The following is a 19,753-nucleotide window of genomic DNA, read 5'->3' as shown; positions in this document are numbered from 1 at the left end:
ATATACATATATACAGATCCATGCTAGCTTGGCAACAGTAAATAAAAACATTAAGATAGTCAAACTAATGAAAGGATGAGTTAAAGATTCAAAAATGGTTAGATTTCCTTTATGGCTCAAAAACAAGCTATTGCATTTACATACGACTGAAATTTTCTTTTAATTATTTTTTTTTAGTCTCTAAACATATTTTAAACAAATGACTGCAAAAATCATACATGATAGTGTCTCATCATGATAGTATTATTTCTATATACTTATCCAAAGGGATCAAAATGCTGAAGGAGTGGTTCTAACTTCCAGCTGACTCCAAGTAGATTCTCTAAAGGTTTCCCTGGTCTGTTGCTGAGGGATCTGGCAGCTGCTGCAGCCAATCAGTTGGAAAGTAAACAGATTCGAAAATTAGGCTTCACCAAAACACTAGGGAACTGCCACCTCACACAAATACCTAATTTGCCACTAATTTCAGCATTAAAAATTCATAGTCGTGTGCCCACTTCTGTGTTAAGGAAGAAGAACGGTGTCATATTCTTTGCACATTATGTGCTTCCTGATTCTGAAATAGCACCACATCATGAGGAATGAGGTGCGATTTGCTCCCTGTTCAGTGGTGATAGCTCATCTCAGACAAGTTGATAACAAGATGACTCACGTTTCCCGTTAAAGAGCAGGTAAATGGGTTCTTGTGTGTCTGTACACGCCTGAGTGTGTGTCTGTGTGTGTCAGTCTTTTCTTCACATAGCGTCTGTTCAACCTCCTGAACAGGTCTGTTATCTGTTTCTATACATAGTCTGGAGCAGATGAGTAGTCGACGACAGCTCTGATTTATGAGTTCTGGTTCAGGCAGATGTAGTTCTGCACTGAGTTTAGATATTCTAATAGGATAATGTTCGCTCCATTTGGCTAAAGTTAGAAATCCTGTCAGAATGGTTAAAACTTTGTAATGCAATGTGGTTTTCACACACACGATTACTGTATATACCCTAGCCTCATTCCTAATGCAGGGTACCTCCAAAGTGAAGGACAGAACCACATCAGACTTGGACAGCGTGTTCTCGTCCTCCTGGCCCATGTCGATGATGGAGGTATTGTGTCCGCGTTTCAGCTTCTGGAGTTTAAACTCCCCACCCTTGGACACGGGCATGCTCTCCAGATTGGCCATCAGCTGATTCACTGAAGACTTGAGCTCTTCGATGTACATGGCCTCCATCTCTTTAGACACAAATTTGGGGAACTTGCCACCCTGTTGACGAAACCAGAAAAGACTCAGCCAAGGAACATTGAAGTAAATGTTACAGCTTCTAAAAGCAGCATAGGTGTCTCTTTTTAAGATTATGAATACCTAATATAGTGCAAAAGAAATATGATAAATATTTTTAATGAACTACTCCAAGTTTGCCCTTTGTGGGTGGCAGCTCACACTATGATGTTACACCATATTAGTGACATATTAACTATATAACAAAGCATAGTAAAAACAATCCGAGTCCCCCGCAGAGTCTGACTCACCCTGGCAATCTGGTCCGCCATCTGAAGACGACCATCCAGCTCTCTTCTGATCTGCGCAGCCTGCTCATCCAGGTTGTCCAGCTATTGATAAACAGAGAAGAGGAGGTCAGCTTTAAAACAGCCAGAGGCCTGTGTCAAAGGTCACCTACATCTCCCAGCTTCATTTATCTCACCATGAAAGATGAGAGGACCCAAAAAATCCTTTAATATGGCACGCAGATGTCCATCATAGCATGTAATTATACATTTTAGGGTTTTCTGCATTCTGACACAGTGTCAGACCTTTGTGACCTGCACAGAAGTGAGCTGGTATAAAGAATGGTTGGACATTTTGTTGTCCTTACCAGTCAATTTTAAAAAGGCCAGATTATTTACTAAGAACAAGAAAATTTGTGAAGTCACTGTTTCATGTTTTATTTGCATTTGAAAGGTTGTTACAAATATGTTGCGTTTAAGTGGCAGCAGCGAATCCCAGATACAATGGCAAACTGTTGAAAGAGCGAGCGATGGATGGGCAACAGTTTCGTAGATTCAGTGATCGACCACTAGAAGCACTATGGAGCAATGTTTTTAAGATTGAGTCCCTGTTCTGTTTGTTTCTCGGATGATGACGTACATGACAGATGCAGGTGACACATGACATTGATTTCACACTATTCAGTTGATCAACTGTTGGTGGTTGTAACATGCAAATAAGTGCAGCAGTGCCCCTGCTGAGGCAGCGAAGAAGACTCCAAGCTAGCAAACATGGATGTAAACAATGAGTTGCGAAAGTTTAATGAGGAAAGAAATGCATTTGACGTGTTTGTTAAGGTCTAGTATGCTTGGTCAGAACTGCTTATCCATTGGTCAAGTATCTTCAGACTGTTAAAATTCAAGGACATATACAGTCTGAACTCCAGCAGGTAGTTTTGATAGCTTGGTATAGCTGGATTTAAATGACAGATATCTAAATTAAACCAAATTAAGACAGAGCGGCTGCAGGTAGAAGCAAATGTGACCATGCAATCCGAAAGGTGCTCATTCAGACTGGTAATGATGACGACTGGTATAGCGGGGCATGAAAAGGCTAATTAGAGCTCCAGTTTGTTCTAACGGGCTGCAATCATAGCAGCATGGTGTGGCAGCACACATGAATAGATCAAAATCAAAAAGAAATTCATCACTCCCTCATAGGAACCATGCTGCCATCACCATAGAGACCATGAATGGACCACTGTTTGTGGAGAGGTCTTTTTGGAAGTGTTGAGTGTTTTGGACTTTTCCCTTTTCTTGTCGATTTCAATCAGCAGGGTGAAAATTCAGCTCTCAGAGACGGTTGAGCTGAGAGAGGGGCAGTAACAATAAAGATCATATCTGTAAATTAAGACAAAGAAATACATTCACATCGACACAGAAAAGCTTTGACTTGAATAAGCCATTCCAAACAGTTTTGGCAAACAGAGACAATACCAGTGGAAATGTAATTTAAGAAAGAAAAAAAAAACCCTGCATTGGACAATATCAGCTCTGGGCAAAGACGCCTGACATCTGTTAGCCTAGTTTTTGCCCCAGAGTAATGAAAAGCAGAGAAATTCATGGCTCTCTCACATCAATAATGAATGAGAGTTTTATATTAGCTGACACAAGGAAATAGAAGTGAGGGCTGATGTCTCTTTCTTGCTCTCTCCGTCTGTATGCTCCACTCCTTCAGTTATTCTTTAAGCCAAAACGCCTCATTCTTGTCAAATCTGGCGCTGTGACTCACCAGTCAACACCCTTTCCTCTGTGAGGACAACGGGCTAATTGAGACATATCTGCAGCTCAGTCGTACCCGGGGAGTTGCAAACCTTTCCTCGCAAGAGTGGTGAATGAGTTTTTAGTGAAAAATATCATCAGGCTCGCCTCACTCTGGTGTTGTTATGTTGCAAAATCCTTGCGTTTTACACACATTTTAAAGCCAGTAGGGAAAATACAATGCTGTAGTTTTGGTGGAGCACATATTTCACAGTTTTTCCTGTATATAGTGGGCACATTTGGAATAAAATGTGTCTAGCTGTAAAAGGAGCATATTTGAACTGAAACTTACAATATATTAACAATTTTTTTTCCCCAAAAGAGTTTTTTGGGTTTAGATTTTATTACTCTCTAACTTTGAGAGTGTGGGTCTTAATGCAAACAAATATAGTGTTTCCTTTCTACCCATCAGTGAAAGGTCTAATCTTAACTTTTCTATACAAAGCAACAGCAAAAGGTTGGCTGTAACACTGAAGGTTTTGTTTGTATATTTCTAAACATTGCATTTTGTAAAATTAATCTTAAAATGCTGGTAGAGTTGCTCTGTGCATTTAGTATCAATGTCGACTGACGATATTATAAGAAACTTGTACACAACCCTAATAGAACTAATGAAGGCAACATGTTTTAATTTTGATTTTATCACTAACAGGAAAGTAATTTCTACACTGCTGCACAGTCTGTCCGACTGAGCACCTGATTCTGTTTGTGATAACAGTGCTTTAAACTCCTCCAGTCTCCTGCTGTTGGGACTCGTGCCAGAGCTGACCTCTCTGTGCCTTATGGTATTTCGCCCACTCCTATTACATTAACAGGCCTTGTCTTTCAAGCTTTACCATATTGATTCTCTGCCCTTCCAGCAATCCTTTTTAAGAGAGAATGAGCTGAAGTCACGGCGCAGCCGTTAACAGGAGGGGAGGGGGGACGGGGCACAAGTAAGAGCCGCTGCCGAGCTCGGACTGAGATCAAGTACCACACAGGCAGGACATGGAGGAGGGGAGAGAATGACACGTGTAGGGGGATTTGTACATCGATGGACTTAAAATCAACAGTCTTCTAGGAATAATGAGCATTACCAATTTCTGTTAATTGATTCTGGTCACTGATGTGCAGATTATGAAATGATATCGGCCAGATGGCTTCATAAATGGAGGACAGTCAGTGTGAACTGCCAAGTCTAGTGTGTTACCAGTGCCGGCCACTGAACAGCCACTGTGCTACGTAACCCAGAGTTCCTGTTTAGTAGAGCACATAATCAGACTTTGCCACCAGCTGCAGCACAATGTCTGCACTTGCAGCACAGCACTACTCAGAACTGTGCTGCCACGCAGTGACACTTAAACAGTGGTGAGCATCCTGTCGTAGGAAGTCTCACGAGCAGGGGGCGTTTTTTTTTTTTTTTTCATTGCCAAGTCCAATCACAGAAAACTAGATTCATCCACAACCATAACTGTGACTGGTACTGATTGCGTTCCTGCCTGAGCTGTGCTTGAATGACTCCTTTTTCCCCTGCTGCTGGCGATCCTGTGCTGCCTGTCAAAACACTCAGAGCTCTGGGATTGCGGTGCCAGCAATCCCAAAAGAACTGTCAGTGCCATCATGCCTGGAAATCCAGCAGCTTGGCCTGTCGGTGTCTGACACTGCACTTCTACTGTCTCGTCTACAGTATGCGCCCCCCCCCCTCTCAAAAACACAACAGACCTAAATCCATATGTCCGGGCAAAATCTCAAGACGGTGAAATCCTCAGCAACACTTCAGAACTGAAATTTAATACCACAGCAGCAGATGGCTAACACAAGAGAAGTGACCCTGAAGCATGTAATGTGAAGGGGGATGGGCCCAGTTTCTTCTATTACTCCCAACTCTGCCTTGACGGAAGTGAAAAGCAAAGACAGTCCTGGCTGTGGGAGGAAGCAGAGCTGGAGGTCAGTGTATGTGTGAACTAATAGCCACCCCCTACTGAGCCCCACAGCACCCCAATCTTAACAGGCCTACCACTACAGAAAGGTCACTCCTGTCAATGGCCCACAGGCACGATATAGGTGGACAGGCAATCTCATATAAAATAAGACTGGCTAAAAGGTAAGTTTCTCTCTACGTTACTGAAGGTGACAGCAGCTCTGCAGCTAAATAAAGGTGACACTGCCTCAGTGTTAGCCAAGCTGACAGCAGGTTAAAGGTGACGGAGCAGAAGCAGGCGGGTAGTTAACAGCCCAGCTGATGACAGATTCCCAGGTGGATGCTGGGACATTAGCAGCAGACAGCGCACCCGGCCAGGGGGCGGATTCTTGTAGAGAACAAAGACTGGGCGGGCAGGGCTAGATTGGAGCTGGATGGGACCTGGAGGAGTCGGAGCAGCTGGTCTATATTTAGACTTGCTGTTTGTGACTGTATGTGTATGCGTGTGTGTTACAAAACTGCGCAGTGTGAGAAAAAGACTCTCCTTTGTGACTGAAGCGACATGCCAAGAATGCTAATTAGAAATTGTAAATGGAGGACACTGTAGAAAAATCTCCTCCTCAACTTCTCACATTAATCAGCTTACAATCAAGAGAATTTTTCTTCAGAATAGTGCAGAGATTATGTTGCCTTTTGATCTTAAAGCTGACCTAATCAGTTAATTTATATTAGATTACTATGTATAATGTGAAAGGGGTCGCTCATCGGGGACAATCATCACCCTTCTCCACAGTTCCCCTCAGCTCTACAGAGCATTTCAGTGTCTTTCAGTGCATTATTTTGGTTTTATAGCCACAAATAGTTTTTGTTCACCCTCACTAACATCATTTCCAGACACAGCAGGCAGCTGTTTACACAACCTGCTCAGTACCAAACAGAGAACAGACATGGTTAACAACTATCTGGTGAACATAGTGGATCATTTACCAGCAAAAGAGCCAAGTATTTCCCTAAGGAGTTGGTAGAAACCAAAACTGAGCTTCAAAGAGAGTGAATATTGAATTTACATTCGTCAGGTCCCCTGAAACACGACTACTAATTAATGTTAATGTCGCTTTGCGTCCCCCATCTGTGTAAACGGGCAATTGTTTGCTAGCACATTCGCCATGCTAACTGAAAGCCAGAATCAGTTACTACAAGACTGAAAAAACATGTTCAAAACAAGCTGATTTGTAATGTTCCTGGAGACAGGTTCAAATAATCCTCCATCACTTTGTTTTTTGTTGTGTAGCGTTATGACATCTCTATCAAGGACAAACTTGGGCTTTTTATTTATTTATTCAATTTATTTTCTCTTATGATAAACATTGTCTAGATTTCAAACCACGCAGATGCAGTCAAGCTTCACCCTGCATTTCAGCACCACTGCTTTTTCAGCTTGGAGGTGGCTGGGCAGGCATAACAAATGCTTTCATCCTCTCCCAATCCTGTGTGCAGTCAAGAGGCTCCATTACGCAATTATATCAGCTACAGGCTAAACCAGGAAGAGCTCAGGCCTCATTTCCCAACTAACAGTTGCTGACAAGACAAATTTAGAGAGAAAAAGGAGGGGCCTCCTTCAAAGCCCATCAGAGGGAAAGCTGATTTGAGTATGGTCTGTCAGTCGGGAAGGCCCACAGGTCATGATTTATTACTCTGTGGGGAAAAAGTCTCATTCTGATGCCTTATTTTGACTTCCAGCGTTTATCAGCCGTGTGAGATTGAGGATTAATTTTCTTAGTGAGAATCCACTGGTGTGGATAAATATCAATGATTTAAAACCTCAACATGAAAAACTGTAAACACTGTTAATGTTACTAGTGCTGAAACAATTTGTTGATCAATTGATTAGTCAGTGGACAGAAAATTAATCATTCTGCTTTTGATAATGGATTAATTGATCGTGTATGTTTTTTGCCTGTTATTTAGAAAGAACAAACAGTCTAAATATGTATCATTAGGCAGTGGGAAATGAGCTATTATCTCTGTTTTTTGATATTTTATACAAAGTAATTAATTAATCCAGAAAATAATCATCAAATCATTCAATAATGAAATTATTTAAATGTAACTCTGAATATTTTCATGCCACAGGAAACAAATATTACATTTAAAAGCTTTTAAAACCTGTACTAATAAACATTTTTGATGTTGACACCAGTAAATGAGAAGGAGTGGTGGTCACTGTTTGGGTTTTATATACGGTTCATCAGCCTCCTGCAGGCATCTGTAAACAGTAAACCAGATTATTAAGGTTAAAGTCAGCTGGTGAACTGGCTCCATTCGTGAGCTCAGCACTTTGTATATTACTCGGTTATTCGGTTACATAGCATTCCTGACAGCAAACCTTAGGGAAACTAGGTTTTTACCTATTGTCCAGGAGTAGGTGATATCTTAAAATGTTGTAGTTTTCTGTGACCTGTGAACCTACTTTGATTTAACTCTGGATTATCAAGGGAAGTCGATGTTCGAGATCGATGTTTAACAGTACCACGAGGGTAATAAAATGTCAGTTAGCTAAGTCGATGTTTCCTTAATTGGAGTTTGTGCGTGTACATAAAAGGGGCGTGGTCGGCAAGGCAAGCATAGAGGTGTGGTGCCATTCTCAGATGAAGAACGCTCGTTAATTCTGTGGGATGACAAAGCCAGGTAAGCTGCCTGAAAAATGCAAATACAAGTGATAAATGCGTCTTACAAATAAAAATAGAACCTTTTTTCCCCTGCACAGCATCAGCAAGATAATTTTGAGAGAACTAAAATGCTGGAGTTCTTGTTTGAGATTCCTTTTTTGTCTTTCATTACTCACAGAGCACACAACAGTTTAGAAACTACTGTCATAATAAGCCTTATAAATCCTTTTACAAGATGTGATGAGAACCTGGTAAATGTCATGGAGCGTCTGAGGTGCGCTGTTCAGAATGTCCTGTACTATCAGAAAAGCGTGTGCATAGCAAACACATTTTGGTTTGGGAGATACAGGATAACTCTTTTATGTGCTTGTCTATTTTTCCCCTCGACAGTCTGCAGTTATACGACTGATTTCTGCCACAGCCACATCCTCAAACGCATTGTTTTATTTTAGAAAATGTTACTAGAGGCAAGATGAAAAGTGAGCACACATTTCTATTAATATAGTTAAAACAATTATGGTTTTGCAGTGTCTACATCAAACACATTTTCTTACAGTTGTTTGGTCATGCTTGGTGTCACCACAGCTAAATAACTGTGCAGCCATCAGGGAGCAGAGCATGCTCAGAGTCTGGCTGGCGCAGCCGCTGGCCCTACCAGTCTAATCAGTCTGTTAGTCATTTCCAGGGGCTGCTCTTACTTCAGCATGAGACAGAAATAGACCAGTGCTTCCTTTCTACTATTTGGATGTAACTGCAAAAAATGTAAATCCCCAACAAAAAAAAAATATGATAGCCTCTGAATCCCTGCCAGTCTTTGAAAACCTTTCATCATATCCCAGCAGCCCTGAGCCACGCCGACCGGATTGCCACATCTCCTTTTTAGTGAGGATTGTATCATTTAGTAGAGGGCAATATATGACGGCTGGTTGCTTACTGAGGAGGCGCTCAAAGTCACCATTAGTATGGTCTGATATATTCATTACGACAGCAACTGCAAAGAGACAGACGACTCAGAGCAGCCGGGGAAAAACTGGAAACAGAAAATGTAATTCTCTAATGAACATTTTGCACTGTTTGTTCACATGTTTGTATATGAATTATCAATTTAAGATAAATCTGTCCCTTTTCACGACTGTGACCTGAATACATGTGCCACTGCCCACCTGCATTTTCTAAAAATGAATATAATCCCACAGTGTGAAGCTGTATACACGCACATTTCTGCAGCGTATTTGCCTTTATGGTGGTGTATTGTTCAGTGTTCTTTAGTAGCTCTATGGTGCTCAGAGTGTGTTCTGTTCACGGAATGGTATTATGTTCTGCATGCAGATTTCTGACCCTATACTAACAGCTCTGCTGCCAGCACATAAAAAAACTAGGTTAAGCATCTTCAAAGGCTTGGGAGGAATAATGCACACTGGATTTGGAGGCTATGGCGATGTATTGCACCTCAGCATTAGAAGCATCTAACTAATGAACACTCCGCAGAACAGAGCCCATATTGATCTTTGCCAACTGAGACATTTGAACAATACTGAACAATCTAATTTGTTTAACAGCACCTCATGCCATCTGCACAGATTTATACGTTAGCAACTGTTGAAAGAGGGATGACACCTGTTCCAAAGAAATTAAGTGCTTTGAACTCATTGACTTCCAAGAGGCGTGCCTGCTTGATTTAGATGAAATGAAGAGGTACGTTTTTTTAAAGCGTTAAATGTTGAGCAAATGTAAATGTGTCGGAGGCTTCCTCCAAATCCTGCCATGATAAGACTGTTATTCAAGCTCCTGAAGGAAGAATACATTAGTGCTGCTTTCAGCGTTCCCACAGAGAGCAGTAAAGCAGTGAAGACAGCAAGGGTGGGAGAGTTATGTCCGACACAAGCACCCCAGCGTCCACTATTATCCGCCTGCAATCTCAACATACCCACCCCCACCTTAGTAAAGTATTGCTAGTCTGGCATCAGGGGCTATATGTTGAGGAGACATCCATTTAATGGCATGGACAACAATTACATATTTAATACTAATTAATTAAAATATACCCAGGGTAGGCATAAATGTGTAATTGTAACATCACATTTTACAGACTATTTTCACATATTTAGATTGTGAGTTTTTATACTTGGCCCACTTGGGAATGTTTCACTCTAGAATTTGGTAGTTTGGTAAATTGTGAAATTTGCTGTTAAATGTGGAGGTAGTTAGAAAAAGGCAGCCAACCCAAATACCTTATCCCTTGTATCCCTTACTGCATGGAACTAATCAGAATCATTTTTATGGAAGGTAACATGAGGTCAGGGTTTGATTGGCTGAATTAATGCAACTGTCAGCAGAAATAATGAATTTTCTTTGACATTGTCAAATAAGCTGTATGGAATTGATCATGGCAAGGTGATTGATTCCCCATCTGCTCAGCAAGGCCTTTGTGAGTGCTAATAATGATGCGTCGTATCAGATCAGTGCATCCACAGAAAGGTCGACCTCAAAAGGGATCAAACTCCAGGCAAACTCCAGCACCTGTAAAAGTCACGGAGGCCGGAAATCGGATGTTGTGTTTTCTGTAGAACACAAAGGATCTAATGTAGTAAATAAGAAATGGCATTTCTCACAGAAATGTCATTGATCACGCTTTGAAAGGATGTGTGTGTGTGCATATGTACAAACAGACCGAACTGTTGGAGCCAAGTGTAAAAACCCTCTGAGACATTTCACCAGCAGGCTTGAGAAACTCACCTGACAGGCTTGGTAAAGCAGCTGGTGCTCAAACTTTTTGATGCCGAGGATATTTTGGAACATCTCGTACAGCTGGTCTTTGCTGAGGATCAGCTCAGAGGCTGCGCTGGCAGTCATGCGTTGCTGCGCCTTGCGTGGATCCTCGTCACCGCGGTAGATGGTGTCGAACTTGGCCATCCAGGAGCTGAGCACTGTCTCCTTGCTCAGACCGTCAATCTCCGGGAGGCTGCGCACGCGCTTCTCGATGTGCCTCTTGAACACTTCCCTGAAATCATTGGCCGAGAAGCCGCCGCTCTGGACCATTTTAGCCACACGGTCACTCTTTAGGAACACCTACATTGTGAGAGACCAGTGTCACTAATTGCAGTTACGCAACAGCTTGAGATGCATAAAAAAAAGCAATTGTTATTTTGAATGAGGACTTCTGAAGACTTCTGAATAGACTCATATTTACAGTACATTGTGATGCACAGGCGTGGTGAAAAGCTTTTCTATAAAATTTTGTCTGAAACAGTAAATGTCTGTCTTCGTCAGCAAAAGGAAAACATTAAGTTGTTTTTGTGTTTGTGTTGATTTTGAATAGAAAAATCAGAGACATACAGCATGTAGGGCTGTGACTCAACACGGCCAAGGCTGCTCTCTGTCTCCTGCTAATGACAGACTGACAGGGACAGAGGCAGTTGAGGCTATATTGTCACATCATCAAGTGAAGTAACCATCAGAGCTGACTGCTTTGTCACTTTGACAGTCACATTTTGTTCTCAGCATCCATGCTAAGTTGCTAAGAAGCAACAACTGCTGTACTGACACATTACAGTACAATGGTACGTTACCCTTGTCATTCGGTGTATGTTTCAGTGGATAACAAAGGTTTGCAGCTGAAATCAATAAGATGTTAAGTCAGTCTTTTGGGTTCCTGCAGACCACAGCATTTAGGAACATTTTTGCCAAACACAGCACACAAAGCAACCTGTGATCATCCATAATTTCACTAATAACAGTGGCCCTCACTGTTTCAATAAAGATACCACTTTAAGTGGACAAGAAAATTAACATATTTTTCAAATTCATTGACTGTATATTGAAAAAGATCTACACACTGTGAACAAGGTGCTAATTAACCCGAGAGAGAGAGAAAAAGAAAACACATGTAGCAATTTCATACTGCTCTTACACACAGTGCAGTTTTCATCATTCCACAATCATCAGTGTCTTACCTCGGCCTAGCAAACACATTTCTTAAAACAAAAAGTGAGCTGTACTGATTTCTAGTATTTCCAATAATGTTCATAATCATAATAATAATAATCATTCAGCACATTTTCCAGGATGTTTCAGTATTCTGGCACAATACATGGCCTCTTAGCCACACAAGTGTAATAATGAATATCATTATAACACTGTATCTACAGACAGCACTTCAAAACATAATTGTTTCAGCAGCTACAATCACTGGTTTTGTCAAACAGAACCACAGGTTAATTGTCAGGTGATATTATTATACAGCAACTACCTCTCATTTTCTATATTTTCTTTCGACATTTGTATTTTTATAGTAGACACATAAGTAGAGAGAGAATGGAAATCGTGGTTATGTCATTCAGATGTCTCACAAGTGCAAACTCACAAGTGTGAGATTGGTGAGACACTAATGATGGTCAGATGAAACTTTTGTCCCTCATTCACTTTGGCTCAAGCCTTTTTTTTTCAGTATGTGAGTGAGCATCACACAAGATTGGATATATACAGTGTGTTAACCCCAGGCTTTGGGGCACAGATCCTATTATTGTTACTACCCTCCCAGCTTTAACTCCTAGTATATTTTGCATTGCAACATTAAACATCATAAACTAAATAGAGGTCATGCTGTAATTAACTTCCCTGTCAGTATACATATGTGTTTCCAGATGGATCCAATCTCATGGCTCAGTTTTTCATAATGGCTACACTTGTTTTTCCATCATGGGTTTTGCCTTTAACGTATCCCACTATCTGCCATGCCTTTTGTACTGTATGCAAAGTAATAACGACTTTTTCATCTGCAGATTGAATAGTGAGGTTGGAAAAGATGGCTGTGTCAGCCACATGCTCTGACTCATAATCTGTGCAGTGAAAAGCTTCAGCCACCATTTTACCACTCAGCCGTCTGAATACAAGCATTTTGACATGAACTACCAAGAGGACTGTGTAGTGCTTTTCAGACTTTTTCAGCTAGAAGCTGCTCATTTCCTGTTCTTGTAGATGTGCTATTAAAGTGATCCAGAGGATACGGTGCATATACAACAACAAATACTGTGTATAACATATGTTACAAAATTGTCATATATATTGTTTGGTGAATATTCAGAGAGAGAAGAGACAGAAATGCACATGTATGAATGACGTATATGCACAACACATTCAGTTTGAAAGCATCGAGTCCCTGGATAACAAAATGGTTCTGACTGTGACTGTGCTGCCATGGTTATGGCGAGTTGGTACCTCGTGGTAGCTCTGCACAGCATTGATGAACGCCTCATCAGCCACAATTTGTGTGTCTCCGTTGAGGAAGGCCTGGAAACGATCCTTGGTCTGCTGAAGCTGCTGCTTGGTTATCTGTGGAAGCAAGGGCAAACAGGGGACACCTCTGTGTTAAAGCCAGAACAGGAAAATGTGTCATAAGAAGCACATGTTGGTTTAAGCAACAGTAATATTGACCCCTTTTATAAACGGATTATTGTGAGAAAGCATAGCAACATCTTTTTTCCCCAGAAGCTTCCTCCAGCTCCTTCTGGGGAAGCACTAAGTACTCGTAGGCCAACTGGGAGATGTAATCCCTCCAGTGTTTCCTAAGGCTACCTTTGCTTCCCTTTTTAGACAGTCATGCTCTGAACACCGCTAAAGGTAAGCGACCAGGAAGGATTCTTACAAAGTGTCCCAATCACATCAACTGGCCGCACTCAAGGCGAAGGAGCAGCATCTAAATAACAAGGCACTCCCAAATCTCTGAGCTCCCCATGCTATCACATGAAGTGATGCCAGGAGCATCATCTCCGCTGATTGTATCCAGAGTCTCATTCTCTCCAGTCGCAACCCAGAGACTGTGACTGCTGGTGAGAGCATTGACTGTTAAATTGAGAGCTTCACTTTATAGCTCAGCTCTGTCTTTACTACTTACAGTCTTATACAAAGCCTGCATTACTGCAACCGGTGCCCCCCAAAGGCTGGTCAATCTTACAATCCTTTTTACCATCACTCATGAATAAAACCCCAAGGTACCTGAATTCTTCCACTTGGATACCCCCCCCCCTCTGAACTGAGCAATTCCACCAACCCGACCACATCGCACTCAGCTGCAAACCGCTACAGAGGATTTTGTAGGTCACGGTCCGATGAAGTCAAAAGGACAACATCATCCACAAATAGAAAAGAGATGCCGCCCTAATATCACCCAACTGGACAGTTTCCAGGCCCCGGCTAAGCTTTGATATCCTGAATCTGACAAACAGAGGAGAGGTGAAAAGGCAGATTAAAGTGCTGCAACTGAACATCCCTAACATACAATTTGAGCGTACAGGGAATCAATTATTCATAACTTGCATAATGAAAAAAGACAGAGGAACAAGGTTATATACCTTTTTAGCCATGTTAGCTTTGGTGATCCCCTGACTTGCCCTCATGCACCACCAGCAGGCTGGCATTTTTGATTTTGTTTGAAAAATCCCAACAACTAATGGATGGATTTCCATCACATTTGGTACAAACATTCAAGTCCCCTTCATGATGAATTGCAATCATTTTGGTGATTCCTTTTCATTATTCATTCAACTTTCTATCTAGTTTTTTCATTAGGTATGTTTTGTGTTAATTAGCAAATGCTAGCATGCAAACATGCAAAACTAAGATGGTGAACATGGTGAACATTATACCTGGTAAACACCAACACGTTAGCATTGTAACTGTGACCATGTTAGCATGATATATATTGCACTCCAGGTGCAATGTTCTCTCTCTGTTTCACTTTCGATCCTCGCTCAGGTTTAGATGTCCTCTGATTGATTTCACACATGGTTACTGAGTCAAGTGACCCAACAGTCAATAGACTGACAATCTCCCTCTGACAACTGCCTTCAATCTTACCGTTCAAGCTGTTGTGTATATCAAACAAGCACAGGGACCTGCCGGTAATGTGCATGTGTGTGTGTGTCTGTGAGTGTTCAGCCTCACATTTCAAGTGACAGACTTTGGTGTGGGAGTGAGATGGAAAAGTACCACATATCATGTGCCTGTGAGGCAGTCTCACTGCCATCTGCATGTCCACCGTATTACCCCAACCCTGCAACAGTAATGTTCAGAAAATCAGATCATGTCACCCAAGATTTCTTTACCAGATATAAAGTAAAAATGCCCAAGTTTGGTCTAATAGGAAAGCTCTACAAAGGCGCGTATGAATACAAACACATAAATTATATACATACAAAGAGAAGGTTCACAATAAGATGACCTCTCTACTGCTGTCAATAAAAATAAAACAAACTCAATAGTATCACAAATCATTTCGCCAAGACGTCACTGCCTTCTCAGCCAATTTACAGTTGTTGAGGTGGGGTGAATCACAGCATGATATACCACTTAACGTCCAAACATAAACGATCCACTCACAACACATAACAGCGCATCAACAACAGAGATCAATACTTGTGCTTCTCTGTCAAGGTTTCAGGTTTATTCATCTTGCCAACAGCAAGATGTGAGATTAAAGAGAAAGTGTGGAACATCCCTGCTATGTTTTAATAGACCGTGATGTTCAAGGAACATCCTGAGGCAAGAAATGTTAATATTAACACCAGTATGCAAATCAGTCTGGTCTGTGGGGACACTTGGAGGCTGAAGTCAACATACTAGTCCTTGGTTGCATGTCCATTACTGAAAGTAATAGAGTGAGGGTAAATGCACTCAGTTGGTAGTTTATTAGGTACAGCTAGTTAAAACTAATAAAGTCTAATACAAGAGTTCTGCAATAAATTCTTCCTTCAGGTGTGATGTTCATTTTTATTCAAATTGTTTTAGAGAGGTGCTGTTTCCACTGTATGATAATTTTGCAGGATGCAGATGTGGTGCTGTTGAACTGTATTGAATTATACAGAGGGGTGCTTCTGTTATTAAGGCTACCCTCACTGATATAAATAGGGTGGATAAAATAATAGAAACACCTGTCTGTATAATGCAATAAAATTCAACAGCACCACAAACTGCAGCCTCTAAAATGACCATAAAGTTGAATCAGCACCTCTCTAAAACAGTTTCAACACAAACTGACCATTAAAACCTTCATGAAGATTGGATTTATCGTAGGGCTGTTGTATTAGACTGCAGTAGTTTTAGCAAAGTGTACCTAATAAACTTGCTTTGGATTGTCTTTTGTCACAATGTACGTGATGTAATGGTTCAAATGAATGTAATAGACTTGATGATAGAGTATATAATATAGAGACTAACATTAATTAATGACTTTCCCTCCTTTTTCTCAGGAGAATACATTTGTTAAATTAAAATGAAAGAACAATAATTATAAGTAGCAGCCTTTATATAGAGAAAACATTTTAATTTAAAAATGGGCATACATGCTCAGAATAAAATGTAGGCATATGATGAGTTACAATCAAAAAACCACAACACGAGAAACTAATATGAATAATGTGGAACGATTACTCGATGAAAATTACTATTTTGAACAATTATGAACAATTAATCGTTGAAATCATTTTTCAAACAGTCACTTCTTCCAGCCTCTAAAATGTGAGAATTGATGTTTTTCTTTGTCATTTGTGATGTTAAACTAAATAGCTTTTGGTTTTGATGAATCAAACAAGCAATTTTTGAGTCATTAATCTGCGAGGTAACAGTAATTTTACACAATTTTTTCTAACACTACATTGATTAATCTGGAAGATAACTGGCAGACGAATAGACAATTAAAGTAATTGTTAGCTCCAGCCCTACCTATAATTCATGTGGCCAAGGACAGAGTGGCCTCTATGAGACTCATTATTAGTAGAGGAATCACAAAGATATTAGAGTAAATGTGGGAGATGAGGCAGTGATCCAGACACTGGCAGAACAACACATTCGTGTTTTACCTGAAGACTTTACCATGAAAGGTCAGAGCTTATAACACTTTTGCTTCTGCTGACAGTTTGTCTCGGCCGATCTGACTTTATGTGACAACACAGCAAGCTGCTGACTGTGTGGGCGTGTGAGTTCATGGGGTTCAAAAACCAGGAGCCTCATAAACTTGTGAGGTCCAATAGCTTTGTGGGGACTAAAATGCTGGAACCACCCACAAGTTTAAATTGCTGTTTGAGGGTAAGGACTTGGTTTTAGCGCAAGTGGCGAAGGATGTCATGTGTGTACGCAGGAAACCAGGTTTGTGTCCACTTCTTCACCAAATCACAGTTCAGCTGCATAAAGTATTTATGACTTCCAGTTCCTCTGTACTTTTTATTTCATTGCTGATTAGAGAACTGTGCTGATTAGTAACTTAGTTGATGGATGACACAAAATGCCTCCATTTTCATCAGTATTGCCAGACTCCCAAGACGTACTTTCCAGCTTTGCTCGTATTGATTCTCTCTCTGTGGCTCTTATCAAGATTGCAGTGTTACACGGTGATTCATTGGCTCGCAATGAAGTAGGCAATGACATTAATCACCCTTCACATATCAATACAGGAGATGTGCACGCTGCATGGGCTTGATGTACAGTAACTTCATTACAGTTCAAAATGACTATGGATTTAGAGTTTATAGTTCGACCATGTTTTCTGATACAAAATCAGAGCTGCTGTGAAATATTTAATGAGCAACAATTTTTACTTAAAAACTGGCTTCATAATAAATCATAGATGTAATGTAATGCCCTTTTAAAAACAGTACATATTGGAAATAAATAGACAGTATAGCTTGCAGGAAAAGTCTGTCAGCTTCAACGGAACATGATTTCAAAATATATGTCACGTATTTCAAAGCTCATTGAGCCTCTAACACAGGTTCATAGTATTAAGCCGCCCTCAGGCATATATCTTGTAAAAAGTAAGCTGCCTTTAGTGATTCTTCAGTGAACCGAAAAAGATTTCTATACTCTGCTCTGTCAATACGTGTTTGGTCCATTTTACCACAGTCTTTTCTGTAGTGCAGGAGGAAGTCTGTGAAGACTATTCAGGGCTATAGCCGGGATTTTAATAATACTGAAGCCAACATGAAGGCCTAAATGTTGTTTCGAAGCCTTTTTTTTTTTTACATTAAGACATCAAGTACACAAACCTGGTGGGGAAATTGTGAGCAGCAGCGTTATTATTATTAGATTATCTACATAAACTCCTACTGGGTTCCCAAAACGTCTCAGAAAAATACTGACCTGACCTTTAAACCCACACTGGCAGCCATGGCATTTAATGTCTTGTATGTAACTACTGTTCAATATAATGTTTTTAAAGAACTTTATCTTCACATCAGTTGGCCACTCATCTTTATCTCTCTCCAGTGAAGCAGAGAGAAAGATGAGAACAATACATGCTCAAATAAGACAAGGCATTAAGAGGGTTTTTGAGAGCAGCTCCTCTCTGTGTGTGTGTGTGTGTGTGTCTGTCTATATGAATAGTACGGAGTGCATTTGTGTGTTTACAAGGAAAGACAGACTACACAGTGACATGGCAGATTACATGAAATAGACAACAATTATAATTCTATTTACATTTATTTTATATTTATCTCTTGGAAGTTTGGAAACGTGGTTTGTGAAGTATGCAATACATCAGCTGTCCTTGCAGCGCTGTGATGAGTGCAGTAATTAGCTAATTGAATGCAGTATATACTGAGGCTACTGTATCATAGTTCAGCTGCACAGTAAAGCCTCTGCTGTGCTGACTCACGCTTGAGCTTCCTCTACAAGTTACATAATGTTGAAAAGGGAAGTTAAATTAAGGTGTTTTCCAAAATTAAATGGCTGCAAATTAGATGTGCAGTTTTCAGTGGTAGGCAAAGGGAAATACACTTAAATGATTCATAAAAAATGGACCAAAATCACAGCACGTCAGTCTAAAGACTGAGGCAACATCGAAATCTAAAAAGGCTGCTGAGACTAAACATTAGACGTGTTTAGTGCACTGTTAGGTTACCTTATTAAGATTTATGTGGTGGGTAAACTTTACACTCATGATGACCAAATGCACAAAGTGATAAAAAGGATATCATGCAAAGTAAATGTTCTTATTGTGTTTAAATCTGTTTGCTCAGGATAGAGCTGTTTCCAATGCTGATGTTGGTTTTCAGCAAACATAGTATGGTTCAATCCCCTTGCTAGACAAAAGCACACTTTATTCATGTTGCAGATGACACCGCCAGCCCACATCTGAGTAAACAGCAAACGTGAGTTCAGGAGCAAAAGCTGCGTGACAGCTGCACAAAATCTACCAGCAACAGGCCTCATCAAACACCAAACACCAGCATCATGTAGTGACTGCGGTCACAAAACTACAATTATACAAAGACAGATGCACAAGCTATTATCCACCAACCAGACATGCTCACATAGATTTGTCCTGAAGACACACACGCGTACACACACACACGGTGTTGTGTGAGTAAATACCACTCGCCTGGGTTAGTAAACAGCCAGGTGTATACTCTGCAGACAGAGCCTGACACACGGCAAGCAGGGATAAAACAGGGAGCTCTGGCTCTGTATAACCAGTCTCCATACTGTTGTTATATTCAGGAGCTGTGGCGCTGCTGATATATACAGGAGAACACTGTGTTCATAACCAGCTAAGCCACTTCTTATAGCAGTCATCCATTATCACACCACCAACTCACTGGCAGCAGCTATACAGCACAGCTGGTTCCTCATTATGTCCATTCAGTTACTAAGGAGAAAATAAGCCCTTAACCTAATATAACATAAATGGTATGGACAATGAGAGGATAAAATCAATCAGACAATTTGCTTAATTTTGGGCCAGAGCAATAAAATCAATACTGTCCTTTCCTTAGCATTGCTCACATAATATTAATACATCCTTAAGTGGTAGTTAACTGTTCCTGATTTTGTTTAGTTTGCAACAGTTTTAACTAAAATAAATTATGTAGTCCCGAATGACTCTGTGCTTGTCACAGATTTTTATGGT

The 19,753-nt window shown here is 40.6% G+C and overlaps 1 protein-coding gene across 9 annotated transcripts in view; it reads right to left on the bottom strand.

Moving 5' to 3' along the window:
- cadpsb (Ca2+-dependent activator protein for secretion b) overlaps positions 1–19,753 on the bottom strand; it is a 64,258-nt gene that overhangs the window by 35,840 nt on the left and 8,665 nt on the right. For all 9 annotated transcript variants that reach the window (XM_051074514.1, XM_018686537.2, XM_051074510.1 and 6 more), the window contains exons 2-5: positions 13,072–13,185; positions 10,591–10,923; positions 1,510–1,590; positions 1,010–1,243 (exon numbers count right to left, since the gene is read on the bottom strand). In XM_051074514.1, the coding sequence (XP_050930471.1) occupies positions 1,010–1,243; positions 1,510–1,590; positions 10,591–10,923; positions 13,072–13,185 (762 nt within the window). The remainder of the gene's footprint in view (positions 1–1,009; positions 1,244–1,509; positions 1,591–10,590; positions 10,924–13,071; positions 13,186–19,753) is intronic.

Source organism: Lates calcarifer, linkage group LG12 (assembly GCF_001640805.2).
Source record: "Lates calcarifer isolate ASB-BC8 linkage group LG12, TLL_Latcal_v3, whole genome shotgun sequence".
Lineage (NCBI taxonomy): Eukaryota > Metazoa > Chordata > Actinopteri > Centropomidae > Lates > Lates calcarifer.
The sequence above is the reverse complement of the archived record's forward strand: the minus strand, read 5'-3'. Positions and strand labels throughout refer to the sequence as shown.